The sequence below is a fragment of the Oncorhynchus gorbuscha genome, linkage group LG19 (genome assembly GCF_021184085.1).
Source record: "Oncorhynchus gorbuscha isolate QuinsamMale2020 ecotype Even-year linkage group LG19, OgorEven_v1.0, whole genome shotgun sequence".
Lineage (NCBI taxonomy): Eukaryota > Metazoa > Chordata > Actinopteri > Salmoniformes > Salmonidae > Oncorhynchus > Oncorhynchus gorbuscha.
The window spans coordinates 49,547,932-49,567,461 of record NC_060191.1 but is presented as its reverse complement, the minus strand read 5'-3'; the positions used below and the strand labels follow the sequence as shown (position 1 = coordinate 49,567,461).

Below are 19,530 nucleotides of genomic sequence, written 5' to 3'. Positions count from 1 at the left end.
GGCAGACAAAATTAAGAAAAGAAATCCAGAAAATCACATTGTAGGATTTTTAATTTATTTATTTGCAAATTATGGTGGAAGATAAGTATTTGGTCACCTTCAAGATTATCAGTGGTCTTCTATGTCTTCCATTTCCTAATAATTGCTTTCCTCAAATTTGATTTCCTCAAACCGAGTTGCTTACCTATTGCAGATTCAGTCTTCCCAGCCTGGTGCAGGTCTACAATTTTGTTTCTGGTGTCCTTTGACAGCTCGTTGGTCTTGGCCATAGTGACATTTCGTCTTGACAGGTCAACGTCCTTAGTTACCTAGCTAGCTACCTAAGGTCAACGGAGCAAGCTAGTTCTGTCATGTTTTGTCTTATATTGTCTTGTCATTATGTTTTCCCTTCTGTTCGTTTTCCCCCTGCTGGTCTTATTAGGTTCGTTCCCTTTTTCTATCCCTCTCTCTCCCCCTCCCTCTCTCTCCTCTCTCTATCGTTCCGTTCCTGCTCCCAGCTGTTCCTCATTCTCCTACTCACTCATTTAGTCTTTTCACACCTGTCCCCTATCTTGTCCTCTGATTAGAGTTCCTATTTCTCCCCTTGTTTTCCGTTTCTGTCCTGTCGGATCCTTGTATGATATTCGCTGTGCTGTGTCGTTGTCTCGCCCTGTCGTGTCTTGTCTCCTTCAGATGCTGCGTGTAGCAGGTGTCTTGGTCTGCTACGGTCGGTGCCCTCCCGAGGCAACCTGCAGTCAATGGTCGAGTCTCCAGTCTGTCCTCGTCACTACGAGTGGATTTAAGTTTTTTCATGTTTTGTTTTCGTCTTGAGTTTTACTGGAATAAAGACTCTGTTTTCGCTAAATCGCTTTTGGGTCCTCATTCACCTGCATAACAAGTTCATTCTAACAAAAGTGAGAAAACGGCTCTAGATTGGAAACTTACTTTAATGAGTGTAAAGCAATGTTGGCTTTATGTAAACGATATACAATATATGGGGCAGAATATTGTTCAGTAAACAATAACAACCTAGTTCTGCCTAGTTAGGGCATAAAATTAGCTAATGTTAGCTAAGTAGCTTGTTCATACAACGGTCAAACCCGGATTTCTAATGTTTACGTTCCTTCTTCTGAACAACAAATAGCTAGCTAATGTGACAGCTAACATTATGGAAGCTATTCATAGAAGACCACATGCACAAAAGCTTTGGGACCTTTAGCTGTCGGAAGAGGGGTCCAGAAAAGTCAGATCCACAGCCTGTGCTCGCTTTTTAAGCGTGCAATAATTACACTTAAGTAGCAGAATAAAAACGATTTCAGTATTCTGATAAGATTTGTAATTGTAAAATTGGTAGGCCTATGTGTTATTTGAAAGTTTTAGGAAGGTAGAAGTGGGGGAAATGTTGTTCATTATATCAGTTTTATGCTATTTCAAATGCATTATTTCAGTTGGGTCATAGGCATACAGTAGTAGCTTACAATAATCATGGGAGGAAAGTTTCAGACAAAATATGATTTGAATGCACCATAATTGCAGATAATTGGTGCGAGTCAACTCAGCCCACCCAACCGTCTGCATCAACGAACTGCTTTCTTCACTGTGTGAGTGACTGGCACACTAACCAGGCACGCTGAAAAAACAAATCTCTTCCTAGGAGCTCCATTCCCTGTTTTCCTGCGTGCCATTATTAAGCGCTATCTAGCTAGCACATTGGAATAATTCGGCTAAATTAGATAACACGACAAAATAAGAAAACGGCGAGAATAGGGGTATAGGTAAAAAAAAAAAAAACGTTTTGCATTACTTTGAATAGTCCGAATGTGAGACGACACCTCGCTTGGAATGATTTCATCCGCATTTATGTTCTGCATTTGAGGTTTCTTTCATCCGCGCAGCTGCATTATGCGGACGGTTATATTTTAGGTTGGCTGGGGGTGTAGCAGTCTATTCGTGCAATGCACCGCTCAAAACGTCTCACAATTATTTTTCCTACACGTGGAGGATCAAAGCCGCACAGAGAATGCTTAAACATGGGATAGGCGTTTTATGTGGTCAGTATTTATCTGCTATGATTTTGAAGATCCGAGGTCAGAGACAGACAGCCGCTGTCCTCAAACGCGTCATATCCCACTTCTGCTGGATGCAAAGAAAGAAAGACAGACTTGAGATAGCCTTCTGACTCTTTAAATATTTAAGAAAACGGACTCTTCAAAACTGAAGATATGCTAGTCTCTGTCTAACATCTTCTACGCTCGATCTTCTAACAATACATTTTAAACAGAGAAGTCACGTATGAGAGCCCATGACCAGGCTCCAAAATTACCCCGAACTAGGACGCAGCCTAAAAATTGATCCAATGCGAAATGGTAGGTGGTTAAAGCTTATTATTGACATTTTGTAATTAGCCTAAGTTATGTTAGAATATGAGCAATCGAAATCTGAAATAGAGCCTATGTTTCAGCTTTGTTTCTCTGTTAAACGTCCGGCAGATAGTAGCCTAGCCTATCAATGCGCACACAGTTCAATTTGATCATATGTAGCAATTATCTACTGTTGATTTGCAGCACCAGCTTCTCCAGTTGGAATGTCGCCTACGGTATATACATACAAAAAAATGCCTTCATCAACACACATTTACATTGAACCCTATTGCACATCGCAACAAGGAGGACTCCTGAATTTGTCCTGAATCGTTCCAAAAATACTGCAATTTAGATCCCGGACATCAACAACTTTAATGGCTTTTGTGTTAAGAAGATGGAGAGTGTTATTGGTGCTGAACGTGGTTGCGGTTGCGGGGTTCATGACACTTTGGACCAAGTGCACCCACACCCGAGTAGCAAAAACCATCGGTCAGGAAGATGTGAAAAGACAATCACGATCTAACGGCACTGCTCAAGGTTTGAGCATCAGTCATGAAGTATTGCTAAAGAGACTCGGGTCGTTGGAGGACGTGGTTTACAGACAGCTTAATGGTAGGCTATGACTCTTTAGCACTTTAGCCTACCCACTTAAAAACAATGACTATGGCTCATTGGTTACTTTGTATGTCACTCAAAACCTACCACGATTGCTGTTATTTACATTGGCTGATGCTTAGTATCCTCCCAAATGGCACTCTATAATTAGTGTACTACTACTTCTGTCCAGGGCCCACAGGTTAGTGCACTATATAGGGAATAGGGTGCCATTTGGGACATTATTGTATACAGCTACTGTACCTCTGTTAAAAGTCAATGATTCTCAAAACAACGAAGCAAATGTGTTATAGCATAGTGACCTTTTCTTGACTGTGATATCCAGGTCTGTCCAAGTCCTTGGGGCTGATCGAGGGTTTTGGGGGGCGAGGTAAAGGGGGTTTCCCTGCCACCCTAGCCTCAAAAGAAGAGGCTGACGCCAAAGTACTGAGGGAGAAATATGGATACAATGCTTACCTCAGCCAAAAGATATCACTGGACCGGTCCATACCAGACTTCCGGCCTAGCAAGTAAGTTTTCGGCACCCTATATTGCACTCTTTTTGGCCCATAACGGCACTCTATTCCTTATATAGTGCAGCATCACTTTTGACCAGGGCCACTCTTACTATTGCTCAGCTGACAACCGTGTTTCAGTACGATAAACCCGCTACAATTTTCATGTGCTTTTATGTTTTTCCAAAGACCAATCCAGGCTTTGACATAGGATTGTGTCAAAACATTACATTTGTAAGCTGCAAGTTGCAAGCATTAGTCTGTGTTTGTGTGCACTTTGTTTTATTTGATACCCATCTCTGGATCTCAGCCATATCTTGGGCTCATGATCTAATCAGAAGTGATAAACATGGTAGTGTATACTTTGGTCTGTTAGTTGTTTCGCTGCTACTGGATTGTTGCCATGGTCAGAGAGTCATGATTAAAGCTATGACACTTATCTTTGTGTTAAAACAAATACAATATTCTTAAAACCATCTAGTATCATCTCTGTAGCCTAATCCCTCTTTCCTTGATGTTTTTTTGCAGTCTTATTTGTGATGAAGTCTAATGCGGCAATTGACACTTGGACGCACGTCGGAAGTGCGCACACACACACACATTATGTTTGTGCGTGTACACAACCCATCAGCACACAGAAACAAATGTATGTTTGAACATTAGCATTAGTGCAGCTCTTTTAGAGACTTTTCTAAAGAGACATTTATATCTGTCCCCAATGCTGTGCTGGTTAGCAGGCAGACCCCATTTGAAAGCCCCCGATGAGAACTCCCTCGCCCCAGCTCTGCTCTACCACCAGCTGTGATACACACCCGCCGGCAGCCGCAGGGAATGGGAACACACCCACACTCACATCTACTAACACACAGACACACGCATTTGTAATTTAGTTTCTCTATTTCAAGCTCTAAGAGGACCATTATGCATGTAGAGTGTGATTTCTCTTTGTATGGTAACACATTAGAATGGGAGCCTTCTCTTTCTGGTATATCTTTGCTTGTTAACAGAACAGTATCGTCTAGCTACCTCCTACAATGGAAGGCTTCTCTCTATTGGGTATCTCTATGTCCTGCAGCAGAAAGAGCTAGGAGTTAGAGCTATGCAATTGACTAACATCATCCAATCCTTTCCTTACTTACTTGGATGTACTGTATCACAATTCTTCGGATGTATCTCAGCAGTCGAAAGTGACTGCTGACTTGCTCTCAACTGTCCATTTCTATAAGACCAGCACAGTTGAGGGAAAGGCGATAAGAAGAAGGATAGATACCGACACATTGTCGAAGAGTAAAAACTTCAAAACAAAAGCCACTTTGAAGAATTAGGACATAGCCAGCCACATATTCCTCACTTCCTCTCATTAGGGCTGGCTCTCGTTATAACAAATGCTAAAGTAAAAATAGACTTCCTATCGCTCTCTCCCACAGTGTACTTGCTGTGAGGCTAGGGAGAGGGGGTGTGTGTCAGCTCATCATCAACATGTACAGAAGAGACTTGGAGAAGTAGCAGCTTGCATGGTGGTGATAAACTTGGAAACCTACACTGGAATGTTGGGTAGTACTTTACATGTGCCCTCTGCCATAAGGGCGGGCTACATTATATTTTAAACTGGGTGGTTAGAGCCCTGATTGCTGATTGGCTAACAGCCATGGTATATCAGACCGTATACCACGGGTATGACAAAACATTTATTTATACTGCTCTAATTATGTTGATAACCAGTTTATAATAGCAATAAGGCACTTTGGGGGTTTGTGATATATGGCCAATATACCATGACTAAGGGCTATGTCCAGGAACTCCGCGATGCGTCGTGCATAAGAACAGCTCTTACCTGTGGTATATTGGCCATATACCACACCCCTCCATGCTTTATTGCTTAACTATACACATATTATTATTATTATTTTATTATAGGTCTACTTAAGTAATTGGCTTTACATAGGAGTGTTAAAGTACCATGTTCCTGAATATTGAATGATGAACTCACCGTTTGCCTTTATCTACAATGTATAAGGATGTATTAATATTTGATGTCATTAGTGACAATAGCTAATGATGTGTGCGTGTATGTCTCTCTCTGTGTGTCTGCATATGTCTTTGTGCATGTGTGTGTGGTCTCCAGGTGTAAAAAGGCCAGCTTCCCCAGGGATCTTCCAAACATCTCCCTTATCTTCATCTTTGTCAATGAGGCGTTGTCAGTAATCCTCCGCTCCGTCCACTCAGCTGTCAATCACACACCGGCTCACCTCCTCAAAGAGATCATCTTGGTGGACGACTACAGCGATGACGGTGAGGAGAAATACACACACACACACACTGCCATACGCACACACACACACACACACACACACACACACACACACACACACACACACACACACACACACACACACACACACACACACACACACACACACACACACACACACACACACACACACACACACACACACACACACACACACACACCTGAAAGTGCATGTGAACACACACACACACATCCAATATACATATTCATGTGATATACATTTTGTTTATGCATTTAATTTAATTATATTCTATGCTTTATAAAGACATCCTTGTCCAACATGCTGTTTTGCTGCAGACAGGACAGTCAGATCAAGGCAAAAGAAGATGTCTGTTTGACAAAATCCATCCAAGGAGAGGGACAATTGTGAAGAGAGTAAGCAGTGAGCAGAGAGAGAGGTGGTTAGAGAGGAAGAGAGACAATTATAGGCACAGAAAGGTGGATTTAGAAAGGAAGAGGGAGAGATGTGGGTAGAGGGAGAGAGTGAAAGGGTGGAAGAGTTTAGTAGAAAGTGAGGGGCAGAGTGAAAGAGAAAAAGGAGAGAAAAATGGTTTAATTTCCCCCACGTTCCTGGCACGGCAGGATGGCAGAGGGCCAGCAATCCATCATGGAGGGGGGGACATAAGATATTGCAGTGGTTGAGATTGAGGCATGCAAACAAATAACACACACCCTCTTACTGTCTGTATAAGTCATCTCTCAGCCCCACATGCACTGCACATCCGTCAGCACATCGAGAAGGGCGTCTTTTTATACTATTTGTAAATGTTTAAGCTAGGACAGGCTGGAGGCAGGGGCGCTCCAGTATAGTAGGTAGCATTAATGCACAATAATGTTGGATCCCAGCCGCCGATAAACCCCACAGAGGGGCAGGGGCGACAATCGTAGCTAGCTAGCCGTACACCGGTAGACAGAGACCTTCACCCCCGCCTATCGGGCACTGTTTTTCCACAGTTCAGGTAACGACGGCAAGGGCAGGTGTTCAGCAGGCGGGACCGAAGGACACTGTGCTAGCTTGGTGGGGGCAACACCGTGTGCTATCTTGCTAGTTAGCTAGCACACGGTGATGCTAGCAAGCTAGCTATTTAGCTAGCACACAGTGTCCCTCCATCCTCCCACCTGCTGTGCTAGCGGTAGGCGAGGGCGACTCTGATAGACAGTGTCCCTCGCCCCCGACTGTCAGGCACGGTTTTCTCCGGCACACAGCAGGAGGGAGGTGGGGGCGACACTGTGCTAGCTAACTGGAAAGCTAGCACACGGTGTCGCTAACAAGCGAGCTAGTTAGCTGGCACATGGTGTCGCCCCAGCCTCCCGCCTGCTGGGGAGGCAAGGTTAATCGATAAACAGTGTCCATCGCCCTCACCTGTCGCAGTTCTGCTAACGACGGTGAGGGCAGGTGTTCGGCAGGCGGGAGTGAATGACATGGTCTAAACTCAGATAATACTTTCATTTCCCTTTTTACCCACATTTAAAAATATCACAAGCATGAAGATGTTGTGCTCGTTCATGTAGGAGCCAATGGACTCCATTTGCATACTATTGAGCAGATCTGCCAGTGTGTGTTTGTGTGAGGGCTGTGGGGGTTCTGAGAGTGTGTCCAGGGGGAAAAAGCTCATAGCGCAGAAGCAATAGCTCAGGAAGCACCCAACTCTCCCTGGTGTTGTTGTGAGACTTTTAGAAAGCACTGCAACGCTGGGGCCCATGAAAATAGATACATCTCTTCTGTGTGTGTGTGTGTGTGTGTGTGTGTGTGTGTGTGTGTGTGTGTGTGTGTGTGTGTGTGTGTGTGTGTGTGTGTGTGTGTGTGTGTGTGTGTGTGTGTGTGTGTGTGTGTGTGTGTGTGTGTGTGTGTGTGTGTGTGTGTGCGCACATGCTCTTAAGTGTTTTTCTGAAAGTGTTTGTGGGTGTGCTTCTGTGTGTGTCTGCTTGCTTATGTTTGTCTGTGTGTGTTGCTTAGTTATATTTGGTTGTGTCCCAGAACAACTGAAAGGGCCGTTGGAGGATTATGTAAACAAGCGTTACCCAGGTATGGTGAAAATCGTAAGGAACCAGAAGCGAGAGGGACTGATCCGTGCCCGCATCGAGGGCTGGAAGGCAGCCAGTAGCGAGGTGACGGGTTTCTTCGATGCCCACGTTGAGTTCACACCCTCCTGGTGAGTGTATGTGTGGGTTTCAACTTGAACATTCAGTTGTTGGGATCAATGGTTTAATAAACTTTGACTTAAAGGGGGGGATCAGAAGGATTACTTCTGCAGTTGGTCAAGCAGCAATGTGAGATTTTCCAGCTGAAAGAATTGCATACTACTTCTAGCCATCTAGAAGTAATAGTCTAAAGAACTGAATTGCCATAAGCTTTTATCAACTGACAGTATTAAAAGTAGGCCTAGTATTCAATGTACAGTCACGGTGTTGGTATGTTCCTTATGTATACACTAGAGTTGACCAGGGCCCACAAATACACAGAAAAACGACACACTACACAGGGAGCTGCTTCTGACTCAACTTGACTCAACTCAACTCAGAAGAACTATGGGGTCTGACTTGGAGGCTTAGGGAGGCAGAGGGAGAGAGAAGGAGACAGTAGATCTTAAGAAACCTCCGGCCCCATCTTTCTGTTTCTATGTCAGGGCTGAGCCGGTTCTGATCAGAATCAAAGAGGACCACAAGAGGATCATCCTGCCCTCCATCGATAACATCAAGCACGAGACTTTTGAGCTGGAGCGCTATGAGAACTCTGGCCATGGCTACAATTGGGAGCTGTGGTGCATGTACATCAATCCCCCCAAACAGTGGTGGGATGACGGGGACACCTCCGCACCCATAAGGTAGGCTACACACACACACACACACCGGCACGCATATACACACACACACATGCGTACACACACATATATACACACAACTAAATAAACACTTGAATTTAGAGAACCCAATTGCCAAAATAAGGAAAACAGAATCACCCTTCCCCCCTCAGAACTCCTGCAATGATTGGTTGCTCCTTTGTGGTCAACCGGGAGTACTTTGGGCACCTGGGGCTGCTGGACTCTGGCATGGACGTCTACGGAGGAGAGAACATCGAACTGGGGATCAAGGTTTGTGTGGCACCCATTTCTCTGTGAAGGCTAAGCATAATTGGGCTCTGGTCAAAAGTAGTGCACTATAAAGGGAATAGGGTGCCATTTAGGATGCAGATTTTGTATGTTAGGGTGGCGAGAGGCAGGGTGACTAGTGTGTGAATAGTACATTCTGTATCCTGTATTGTCTTTTGTCCGATTTCAGCAAGTATGTAATTGTGGTTCTTTGAGTAGAGCTAAGCATTGGGTTGTTTGTTCATGTGTTTGTCTACTTGCTTTCTTAATTATTTGTGTTAGGCCTGCAGAACATTTGTTGTGTGTGAAGGTATGTGCTCTGATCTCATACTATTTCTCCACCAACATGCACTACCAGGTGTGGCTGTGTGGGGGCAGTATGGAGGTGCTGCCCTGCTCCAGAGTGGCTCACATCGCCAGGATGAAGAAGCCCTACCACAGCAACATAGCCTCCAGCACGCGGCGTAATGCCCTGCGTGTGGCCGAGGTCTGGATGGACCAGTTTAAGTCCCAAGTCTACCTGGCCTGGAACATTCCAATGGAGGTTAGTTTCTCCTACATACTGATTTGAAGTCATTTTGGGGGGGGGCATATGAACATGTATGTTCAGATAGAACTCCAGGTCAGGGAGTCAGGTGAAGTTGAACCCTATACACTGATCTATGATCAGTTTTGCGTACATACATTACCATTCAAAAGATGGCGGTCACTTAGAAATGTCCTTGTTTTTAAAGAAAAGCATTTTTTTTGTCCATTATAAAATAACATCAAATTGGTCAGAAATACAGTGTAGACATTAATGTTGTAAATGACTATTGTATCTGGAAACGGCTGATTTTAATGTAATATATACATAGGCCTATTATCAGCAACCATCACTCCTGTGTTCCAATGGCACATTGTGTTAGCTAATCCAAGTTTATCATTCTAAAAGGCTAATTGATCATTAGAAAACCATTTTGCAATTCTGTTAGCACCGCTGAAAACTGTTGTTCTGATTAAAGAAGCAATAAAACTGGCCTTCTATAGACCAGTTGAGTATCTGGAGCATCAGCATTTGTGGGTTTGATTACAGGCCCGAAATGGCCAGAAACAAAGACATTTCTTCTGAAACTCGTCAGTCTATTCTTGTTCTGAGAAATGAAGGCTATTCCATGCGAGAAATTGCCAAGAAACTGAAGATCTCTGAAGATCATTGCTAATGTTACATATTTGTAATTGTGTGTGCGTCTCAAATGGCACCCCATTCCCCATATAGTGCACTACTTTTGACCAGAGCCCTACGGTATTAGCCTCACGGGCCACCTGGTATTCCTTACAGCGAACCATTATTGTAAACTTGCGAGATCAGGATGGCTTACGAGGCTACTTTGGGGTGCCATTTGGGACACAATCTAATCAACCACTCCCTGTTCCAGAACCATGGGATAGACTATGGGGACATTTCTCAGAGGGTTGCCTTGAGGAAGTCTCTGCATTGTAAGAACTTTGAGTGGTACCTGGACAACGTCTATCCAGAGATGAGGAGGTACAACAACACTCTCTTTTATGGGGAGGTGAGTTTTACTAGCAACAGGGCCTATATACAAAATTTTACTAAACTCTCATCAAACACTCATAAGATGCTTTTAGCAGCCAAGTAGCCTTTTCCCCCCATAAAAAGTTTTCCACCCTTTTTTCTCTTTGTCTTTTTCTCTCTCTACCCCCTCCATCCCCCTCTCGCTCTCTTTCCCTCCCTCCCTGTAGATTCGTAGTAGCAAAGCGACCCATCTGTGTATGGACCAGGGAGAGAAGGTAAACCACACGGCCACCCTGCACCCCTGTCACGGAATGGGACCTCAGGTAACCGATTAAACTAGGTTTAGAGTATGTCCCAAATGGCACCTTATTCCCTACTTAGTGCACTACATTTGACCAAAGGTATTGCACTACATAGGAAATAGGGTGCTATTTGGGACATTCTAGGGTCACTAGAGAGGCACTATGCCTGCCAGCTGTGAGAGCAAAATCTGCAGAGGAACTTTTTTAAAAACCAGAATGTAGTCCTTTGTCCCTGTCGCATACAAATGTAGGGGATATCATGACAGGTTCTACAGTCAAAATCAAATATGCAGACAAAATGTCTCAATCATATCAGGTTAATGCATTTTTTAAAGACCCACTTTGAATGAGAGTGGATATAATATCATATCACAAATCATTTCAATTGATTTCAAAAAGTAGAAACAACTTGCTCTGCAGGAAACGCAATACAACAACTGCAGTCGAAACAATCTACCAGACTTCAGTGTCAGAAAATAATTTGTTAGCGTTTGTGAAAGAAAAATATTTGATAACTTTTTAGCCATGTACTACTTACTGTAACTTGTCTCTCTGTGTGTTCTTCCCATTTGAGTTGAGGAGGACACACCTAGTTGTTGTTGATAGTCCTTTACCATTCACCACTTAATTTGGTCTCCCTGTGTCTCTCCTACCAGTTGTGTTAGTACATCAAAGAGGGAGAGTTCTTCCCGGGTGCTCTGGCCAGTACAGGGGAGAACACATATAGTTGTTGTTGATAACCCTTGACCAGCCATTCACAGTCGTGTATCCCTGTTCCTCCCAGTTGGGTCGGTACACCAAGGAGGGCCATTTTTTCCTCGGCGCTCTGGGCAGTACAGGGGACGAAACACGCTGTCTGATGGACGACCAGGTCTCCAATTTCCCTCAGCTCCTCAACTGTGACAAAGTCTCCAACACCAGGCTGACCACATGGCACTTCTCTCAGGTCAGACTCACTTTTACATTGTTTTTTATTTTTTACATTTTATAATTTTTTTAATTCCTTTCATTTAAGTTTCTTATACCGTGTTACTTACTTACTTACTCTTCATTCCCTGTAGAGCATAGGGCTGCAGCGAGCCCCTGTCATGCCAGACCTGTGCAGGTTAACCCTGTGTAGTAACACTGTAATAACACCACATTGTAAGGACCTGTGAAGTTGAAAATAAAAAATGATAGAAGCTGCCTGGACGTGACTGTTGATCATAAAGCATCTAAGAGTAGGAGTGCTGATATAGAATCAGATCCCCCACTGTCCATTCATTATAATGTTAAAGGCTAAACTGATTTTAGATGAGCACTTTTAGTCTGAGAAGCATTATGAATACTCTGAGGTCCCATGAAGGTAGTAGCCTACTCAGTTGAGAACATTGTATTTCCTCTGTCCTTCAGAACGAGTCGATCATCAACAGAGCCACGGGTCGCTGTCTGGAGGTGATACAGGCGAACGTTTACTTCGGACACTCACTGGTGCTTCAGACCTGCTCCGGACAGAGGTGGAACATCAAAAACACAATGAAGCAGTAGCCACAGCATGATGCAGAGTTCTTCTTTGGCCAAGATAGTGTTATTGTACTGAATTGTATCAGATGTCATACTGTATTATTGCAATTATTCACTTGGTGTTAACAGTTGGACTTTTCCAAGATTGTCTTCCAATAAACTGCTGGTCTGATGGTATTTAAAAAAAATATATTTTTTAAAGTTGTGTATTCAAATACCACATGGGGTGATTAAGTTGACACAATATTAACCCATCACAGCCTACAACAGATTTATTCAACTTCAATGTTTTGATTTCTTGAAAGGAATTTTGCCATTCCTTTTCAGCAACATATTAAGATATTTCCAAATGGAAAAGAAACAAATATGAAAAGTGCATGAATTCCAAACTGTTTTGTGACTGATTCAGGATTCAGCACATCTATCTCTGACACACCATGCTTTGTGTTCTTCATTTGTTTTTTATATATTTTTTTATTTCACCTTTATTTAACCAGGTAGGCCAGTTGAGAACAAGTTCTCATTTACAACTGCGACCTTTGTTAGTACTCTATTTATTTACTGTTGTTAAAATGTGTCAGCATGAGAGCATCCAAAAATAATTTTTAATTGATTTCAAAAGAGACAGTCCCTTTTTCCCATTCAGCTTTATCTCAGCTGGCTAGCATCAGCGGAGGAAACTGCTAGGAGAGCCATGAGAATGCGTCTGACGTATGAATGGAACAATCACATTCACTATGTAGTGTGTCTGTGGGAGTAGAGGCAGCCATTAAAAACAAGGAGGCAGTCGAGGCCCGTATTCATAAAGCGTCTCAGAACAGGAGTGCTGACCTAGGATCGGTTTAGTCTTATTTAGATCATAACGAAGATTGCATGGACAGAGGGACTTGATCCCAGATCAGCACTTCTATTTTGGTCTAGGATCAGTTCTAACTTTTAGATCATGAATAAAAATGAGGGAGCTAGCGAGCTGAAGGAGAGTGCTCTCGACTGCCTATTTTATTTTGTACATTTAATTTAAAATGCCATTTTTTGTTTTATTTATTTGACACCAATTTAAACATCAACCACCCGCTTGTGCTGGCCCGACCACGGAGTCACGCCAGAGCTAATTATCCCCGTTGATCCCCGGTAAGCAAGGCCGGTGCCCTCCGGTACACACACACCCAACAAGGTTCGCACACTCATACTTCCATGTTAATGCACACAGCTATTGAGGTTACAGAACAATTAGGCTTGCGCCTAGGGCCCCTACTCAGCGAGTATAGTGCAACAGTAGGCTGTGTAATCAGTTCCATAACATTTGTCTGACCCTAGTAACTAGGATCAGTTTTGCCTTTTATATTACCTGGAGAGGGATCGGCACTCCTACTCCGAGATGCTTTGTAAATATGGGCGCTGATCTATAATTTACAACCAGGTTTACAGCATACTGATGTACCTCAATTTATACCTCAATTTTGTGGTCTCCTAAACAACACTAGTCGTATCTGATGGAAGACAATGAGATACAGCAACATTTATAAAAAAGAGAGATGTTTTATTGCATAAATGCTTTCCATTTACTTTTGTACCGATTTCAGTATTTACAGATACAATATTCAGGCTATTATTAATAATACAACTTAAATCTGGACTAAAAAGCACTTTCAATGGAGATTTTCCATTGATCTTGCTATTTAGTTCAGCACAAGGCTTAATGTGTGTCCGGGAAACTGCCCCTACATGTTTTAATGGTGTGCATGCACAGTTTACATGTGTATATGTATGTACTGTATTCCAGTGCTTAATTTGTAAATCGGGAGGTGCCGGAACAAAAAGTGAGCGTGAGAGGGGGTGACCTGGGGAGTTCTGAGGTACCGGAACGCATGAGTAAAGAAATCACCTTTATAATAAAGCATTGCATGCATACCATCGCATTTGCGTAGTAGCATAGAGCAGTAGAGTAGAGGCACTTACAGAAGTTGCACACATGGGGAGTATTTTTAGGGTCCATGACTGGAAACTTTGGCGGAATATTTTTTAATACCGCACAAATTATCGAAATGGCAGGCTACTGACACTGACAAACTGAGATCAATAAAAACGACATTGTCTTGAATCCATCAATAGCCTAGGACTAGGTGTGTAGGTACATATTGTAGGCTACAGTATGAGGAAGAAATTATAGTCCTATAAATGATTTCCAGTTTCACTGACTCATCCAATGATGCGCAGCGCGTGCCCAAAAGCCTTTCTCTCCCTTTCGCTCTCTTTTGTAGAACATTATTTGGAAATTGATCAAATATGTTTGTAACCTACAGCATAGAGTCTTATCTTTTCTGCAGGAGCCATTTGCTCCCCAATCTGTGTTTTACCTCGATTGTATTTGACATATTACGAAAGGCCTGTTTGGTCTGCGTACTGTTTTTTTCACTGACATATTGGCGCGCGTTCCCGACTGTAGGCTGCTGCAGTTCCTTCGGAACCCTTCGCGCGGCTATGATTCTATAAGGAAATACACGATGATGTGCAACGGAGAGATGAGAGTTCCAGGCTCAGGTCTATCAGAACTGAGAGGGAGAGAGATCATACAAAGTGAATCTCATTCCAGTTAAGTGAGAGATGATGGCGCGCTTCTCACACAGCGACCGCCTGGCGTTGGGCTCAAACAAAGGTTACAATGTTGCTCAAACCATAAACCCAAATCAACACTTAGAATATTAGGCAAAGCGTGAAAATCTACTTTTTCACATTACGTTTTTTTGTGAGGGTAGGAGAATTAACGAAGAAGCAACTCGAATTAACTTTCATTATAATTTTTACAGTGTACTTCTTGTACATTTTCATGCCACATTAGGTACCAGATCCGGCCAAATAGTTTCCAGGAAAAAACAGTCCAATATGGAGAGGTGTTCCGGCAGGATCCGGCTCAAATTAAGCACTGTGTATATCTATGTATTTTATGTAGTGTCCATACAGCACATACATGTGCAATTCAAACACCATGCTACTAAAGTGAGACTGTTAGTTTTCCAGTCTCATTCACCATCAGTTTTAATGATCAAGACATGCACTGATTCTGTGATGGCAGGTACAGCTCCGTCCCCTGTAACAGTATAGTATACCCAGGCCAGAGCCTTTTATGTGGGCTATAACATGTATTTATTTATTCATCAACACAAGGTTCAGACTATACCCTGGTATTACAGTGTATTGTGGGGTTGGGGCAGGGTAGTCCCAAATGACACACTATTCCCTCTATAGTGCACTACTTTGACAAGAGCCCCATGGACCCTGGTCAATATTAGTGCACAACATGTGTATTAGGGTGCAATTAATGAAGCAGACAAGGGTGACAGCTCAAAACGGCTAAATAAGGAACAAACTCCAGTTTGACAGAATACATTATATAATGAATGAGGTGAGAATTTACACCCAGTAAGCTTAAATTGGTGGTTTCAACAATATTAAATCCAGTGTAGCCTACTGTATTTGCAAGATGATATTGCACACAAATCAGTGCTTTTACTTTGACATCATAAAACAAACTTGGAAACTTCACAGAGGTGCCATCCGTCCAAACATGATGATACAATTAATGGGGACGTTCATTTGATCATACTTTAAAGGACATTTTCTGCCATGGGCAAGACATACAGAATTCCAATAAAAGACTCCTATCTATGTCCCACAAACAGTGCAGTTAATCGAACCAACAATCATTTACGTAGAACATTCATCATTTCATAAAACCTTCTATACAGATAGAATAGGGAAGAATCATAATATCATTTTTCAACATTTCATGTTTTGATGATCATACATCTAAATACAAGGCATTGATTATTCACCTGACATTTCCACATACCTTTCATGTACAGTATAGCTTAATTCAACCATATCCCATTGTCTGGGCCAGTACATACAGTGCATTTGGAAAGTTTTCAGACCTCTTGACCTTTTTCACATTTTGGTACATCACAGTCTTTTCCTCATCAGTCTGCACACAATACCCCATAATGACAAAGCGACAACATGTTGAATTTTTTTTGTACAAAAAAATAAATAAATAACAGAAATACCTTACTTACATAAGTATTCAGACCCTTTGCTATGAGACTCGAAACTGAGCTCAGGTGCATCCGGTTTCCATTGATCATCCTTGAGATGTTTCTACAACTTGATTGAATTCCACCTGTGGTAAATTCAATTGATTGGAGATGATATGTACTAATCAGAATACTATTATGTTACTGTATATGTACTAATCAGAATACTATTATGTTACTGTATATGTACTAATCAGAATACTATTATATTACTGTATATGTACTAATCAGAATACTATTATATTACTGTATATGTACTAATCAGAATACTATTATGTTACTGTATATGTACTAATCAGAATACTATTATGTTACTGTATATGTACTAATCAGAATACTATTATATTACTGTATATGTACTAATCAGAATACTATTATATTACTGTATATGTACTAATCAGAATACTATTATGTTACTGTATATGTACTAATCAGAATACTATTATGTTACTGTATATGTACTAATCAGAATACTATTATGTTACTGTATATGTACTAATCAGAATACTATTATATTACTGTATATGTACTAATCAGAATACTATTATATTACTGTATATGTACTAATCAGAATACTATTATGTTACTGTATATGTACTAATCAGAATACTATTATGTTACTGTATTTGTATGAATTTTCTTTTTAATCCTAGTACTGAATGTAATGTTTGTAAATATAATCAAGAATTAGAACAATGACTGTCTGTGCCATGGTAGAAATGAATGAACTTATAGCCAGTCTGGCTAGAAGGCTTATCTACACAAGCATGACCTTGGCTCGGTCATATATTATCTTAAATAGGGAGAGACATGTGAGAACCATAAAGCCATTGTACTACAGCGGAGATGACATGGCAAGTACTGAAACTAATGACGTCATTTTCAGTTTATAACCTGTGGTAAAATGTGTAATGGGCAGTACTCACGAGAATAAATGCAGCTGGTTGATTTCAAAGGCTGGTCTCTGTCCATTTTATACCAATAAGGGTCTTACAACCTCTTATGAATTGACAGAGTGATTAATTTTAATTGGTTATTAAAACAGGAATTTAATTCCTGTAACAGTGTCACAACATTTCTGTAGCATTAATGGTCCCAAGAACACAGTGGCCTCCATCATTCTTAAATGGAAGAAGTTTGGAACCACCTAGATTCTTCCTAGAGCTGGCCGCTCGGCCAAAAGGAGCAATCAGGGGAGAAGGGCATTGGTCAGGAAGGTGACCAAGAACCTGATGGTCTCTCTGACAGAGCTCCAGAGTTCCAGCTTAGAGTTTGTCAAAAGGCACCTAAAGGACACTCAGACAATGAGAAACAACATTTCTCTGGTCTGATGTAATCAGAATTGAACTATTTGGCCTGAATGCCAAGTGTCACGTCAGGGGGTAACCCGGTACCATCCCTACAGTGAAGCATGGTGGTGGCAGCATCATGCTGTGGGGATGGTTTTTAGCGGCAGGGACTGGGAGACAAGTCAGGATCAAGGGAAAGATGAATCGAGCAATGCACAGAGAGATCCTTGAAGAAAACCTGCTCCAGTGTGCTCAGGACCTCAGACTGGGGTGAAGGTTCACCTTCCAACAGGACAATGACCCTAAGAACACAGCCAAGACAACGCAGGAGTGGCTTGGGGACGAGTCATTGAATGTCCTTGAGTGGCCCAGCAAGAGCCCGGACTTGAACCCGATCGAACATCTCTGGAGAGACCTGAAAATAGATGTGCAGCGACGCTCCCCATCCAACCTGACAGAGAGGGTCTGCAGAGAAGAATGGGAGAAACTCTCCAAATACAGGTGTGCCAAGATTTTAGCGTCAAACCCAAGACTACTCGAGGCTGTAATCACTGCTGAAGGTGCTTCAACAAAGTAAAGGGTCTGAATACTTATGTAAATGTTTTTAATACATTTGCAAAAATAAAAAATACATGTTTTTGCTTTGTCATTATGGGGTCGTGTGTATATTGATGAGGAAAAAACGAAACGATTTAATCCATTTTAGAATAAGTCTGTAACGTAACAAAATGTGAAAAAAGTCAAAGGGTCTGAATACTTTCCGAATGCACCTGATGCCTCCTACCTACACAAATGACTCATCATACAAATAGATTTTGCAAGACTAGCCACATCCTCTAATTATCTGACTCGATCTGCACCTTTGTTTAAGAAACTCAATATCTTGTTTATTTACGACATTAATGTACGCCAATTATGCACTTTCATCTTCAAATACTCATACCTCCCAGAAAGTATACCTAAACCCTTCAATGGATTCTTCCAGGTAATTCTGAAATCCATCTATTTAACACAAGCCACTACAATAATAATATTCCACCCTCCCCACATAGTAAATTCTCTATCAGATACAGAGGTACTATACTCTGGAATTCTTATCTTCACATTGCCAAAACCTCATCAACTTCAAGCGAAGACTGGGGGTCAGCCTGATGAACCAAACTATCCAATAATCCCCTCTAAGTAGCCTCACCCTCTTTCTCTCTCTCTCTCTCTCTCTCTCACACACACACACACACACACACACACACACACACACACACACACACACACACACACACACACACACACACACACACACACACACACACACACACACACACACACACACACACACACACACACACACACACACACACACACACACACACACACACACGGATGTTCTTGTATACTGAGTTGATCATGTACAATCATAATTAATATGCTTTGTTTAACTGATTGGACAAACTTATATTTTTGTACTTATATTTGTGGTGTGGTTTTCATATAAGCCCTTTTGGCCTTCCAACCTCACCTGCACACTGTTTTTGCCAATGTTTACAGGCTGCATTTGGACCAGAGCTAGGGGAGCACACTGTGTTACAAAAATTATCAAAATTTTTGAGCCAACCTCTAGATGGGGCTCTTACACCAGTCTGTGATTCTACTCTCCGTTCTGCTCATGGGGATAGGTGGAAATGATTGTACAGCGCAAAAGGTTGGGTGAAGGAACCCAACAACATGCGCAAAGGATGGACTGTTCCTACTGAAAATACACATTTGTAACGGAAAACAACAACAACCATTTAGTGTTCTTCAGTCAGTACATCTCTATTGAGTTCTATGGCTTTGGCCAGAGGGTGAGGGGAACATAGAGAGCTTTCTGTCTGTCTGTCTGTCTGTCTGTCTGTCTGTCTGTCTGTCTGTCTGTCTGTCTGTCTGTCTGTCTGTCTGTCTGTCTGTCTGTCTGTCTGTCTGTCTGTCTGTCTGTCTG

The 19,530-nt window shown here is 42.1% G+C and overlaps 1 protein-coding gene across 3 annotated transcripts; it reads left to right on the top strand.

Moving 5' to 3' along the window:
- The first annotated feature begins 1,642 nt into the window (after positions 1 to 1,642).
- LOC124006185 (polypeptide N-acetylgalactosaminyltransferase 17-like) lies at positions 1,643 to 12,380 on the top strand. 3 transcript variants are annotated; one of them, XM_046316027.1, is made up of 12 exons: positions 1,643 to 2,345; positions 2,544 to 2,954; positions 3,283 to 3,466; positions 5,577 to 5,743; positions 7,720 to 7,915; positions 8,390 to 8,587; positions 8,737 to 8,854; positions 9,210 to 9,395; positions 10,270 to 10,407; positions 10,598 to 10,693; positions 11,457 to 11,618; positions 12,065 to 12,380. In XM_046316027.1, the coding sequence occupies exons 2-12, from the start codon at positions 2,717 to 2,719 to the stop codon at positions 12,197 to 12,199; spliced, it is 1,818 nt and encodes a 605-aa protein (XP_046171983.1). In that variant the 5' UTR covers positions 1,643 to 2,345; positions 2,544 to 2,716; the 3' UTR covers positions 12,200 to 12,380. The 3 variants fall into 3 exon arrangements, with proteins under 3 accessions (XP_046171983.1, XP_046171982.1, XP_046171984.1); XM_046316026.1 differs by having other exon boundaries at positions 1,643 to 2,954; XM_046316028.1 differs by having other exon boundaries at positions 1,644 to 2,954; positions 7,741 to 7,915; positions 12,065 to 12,379.
- The last annotated feature ends 7,150 nt before the right edge of the window (positions 12,381 to 19,530 follow it).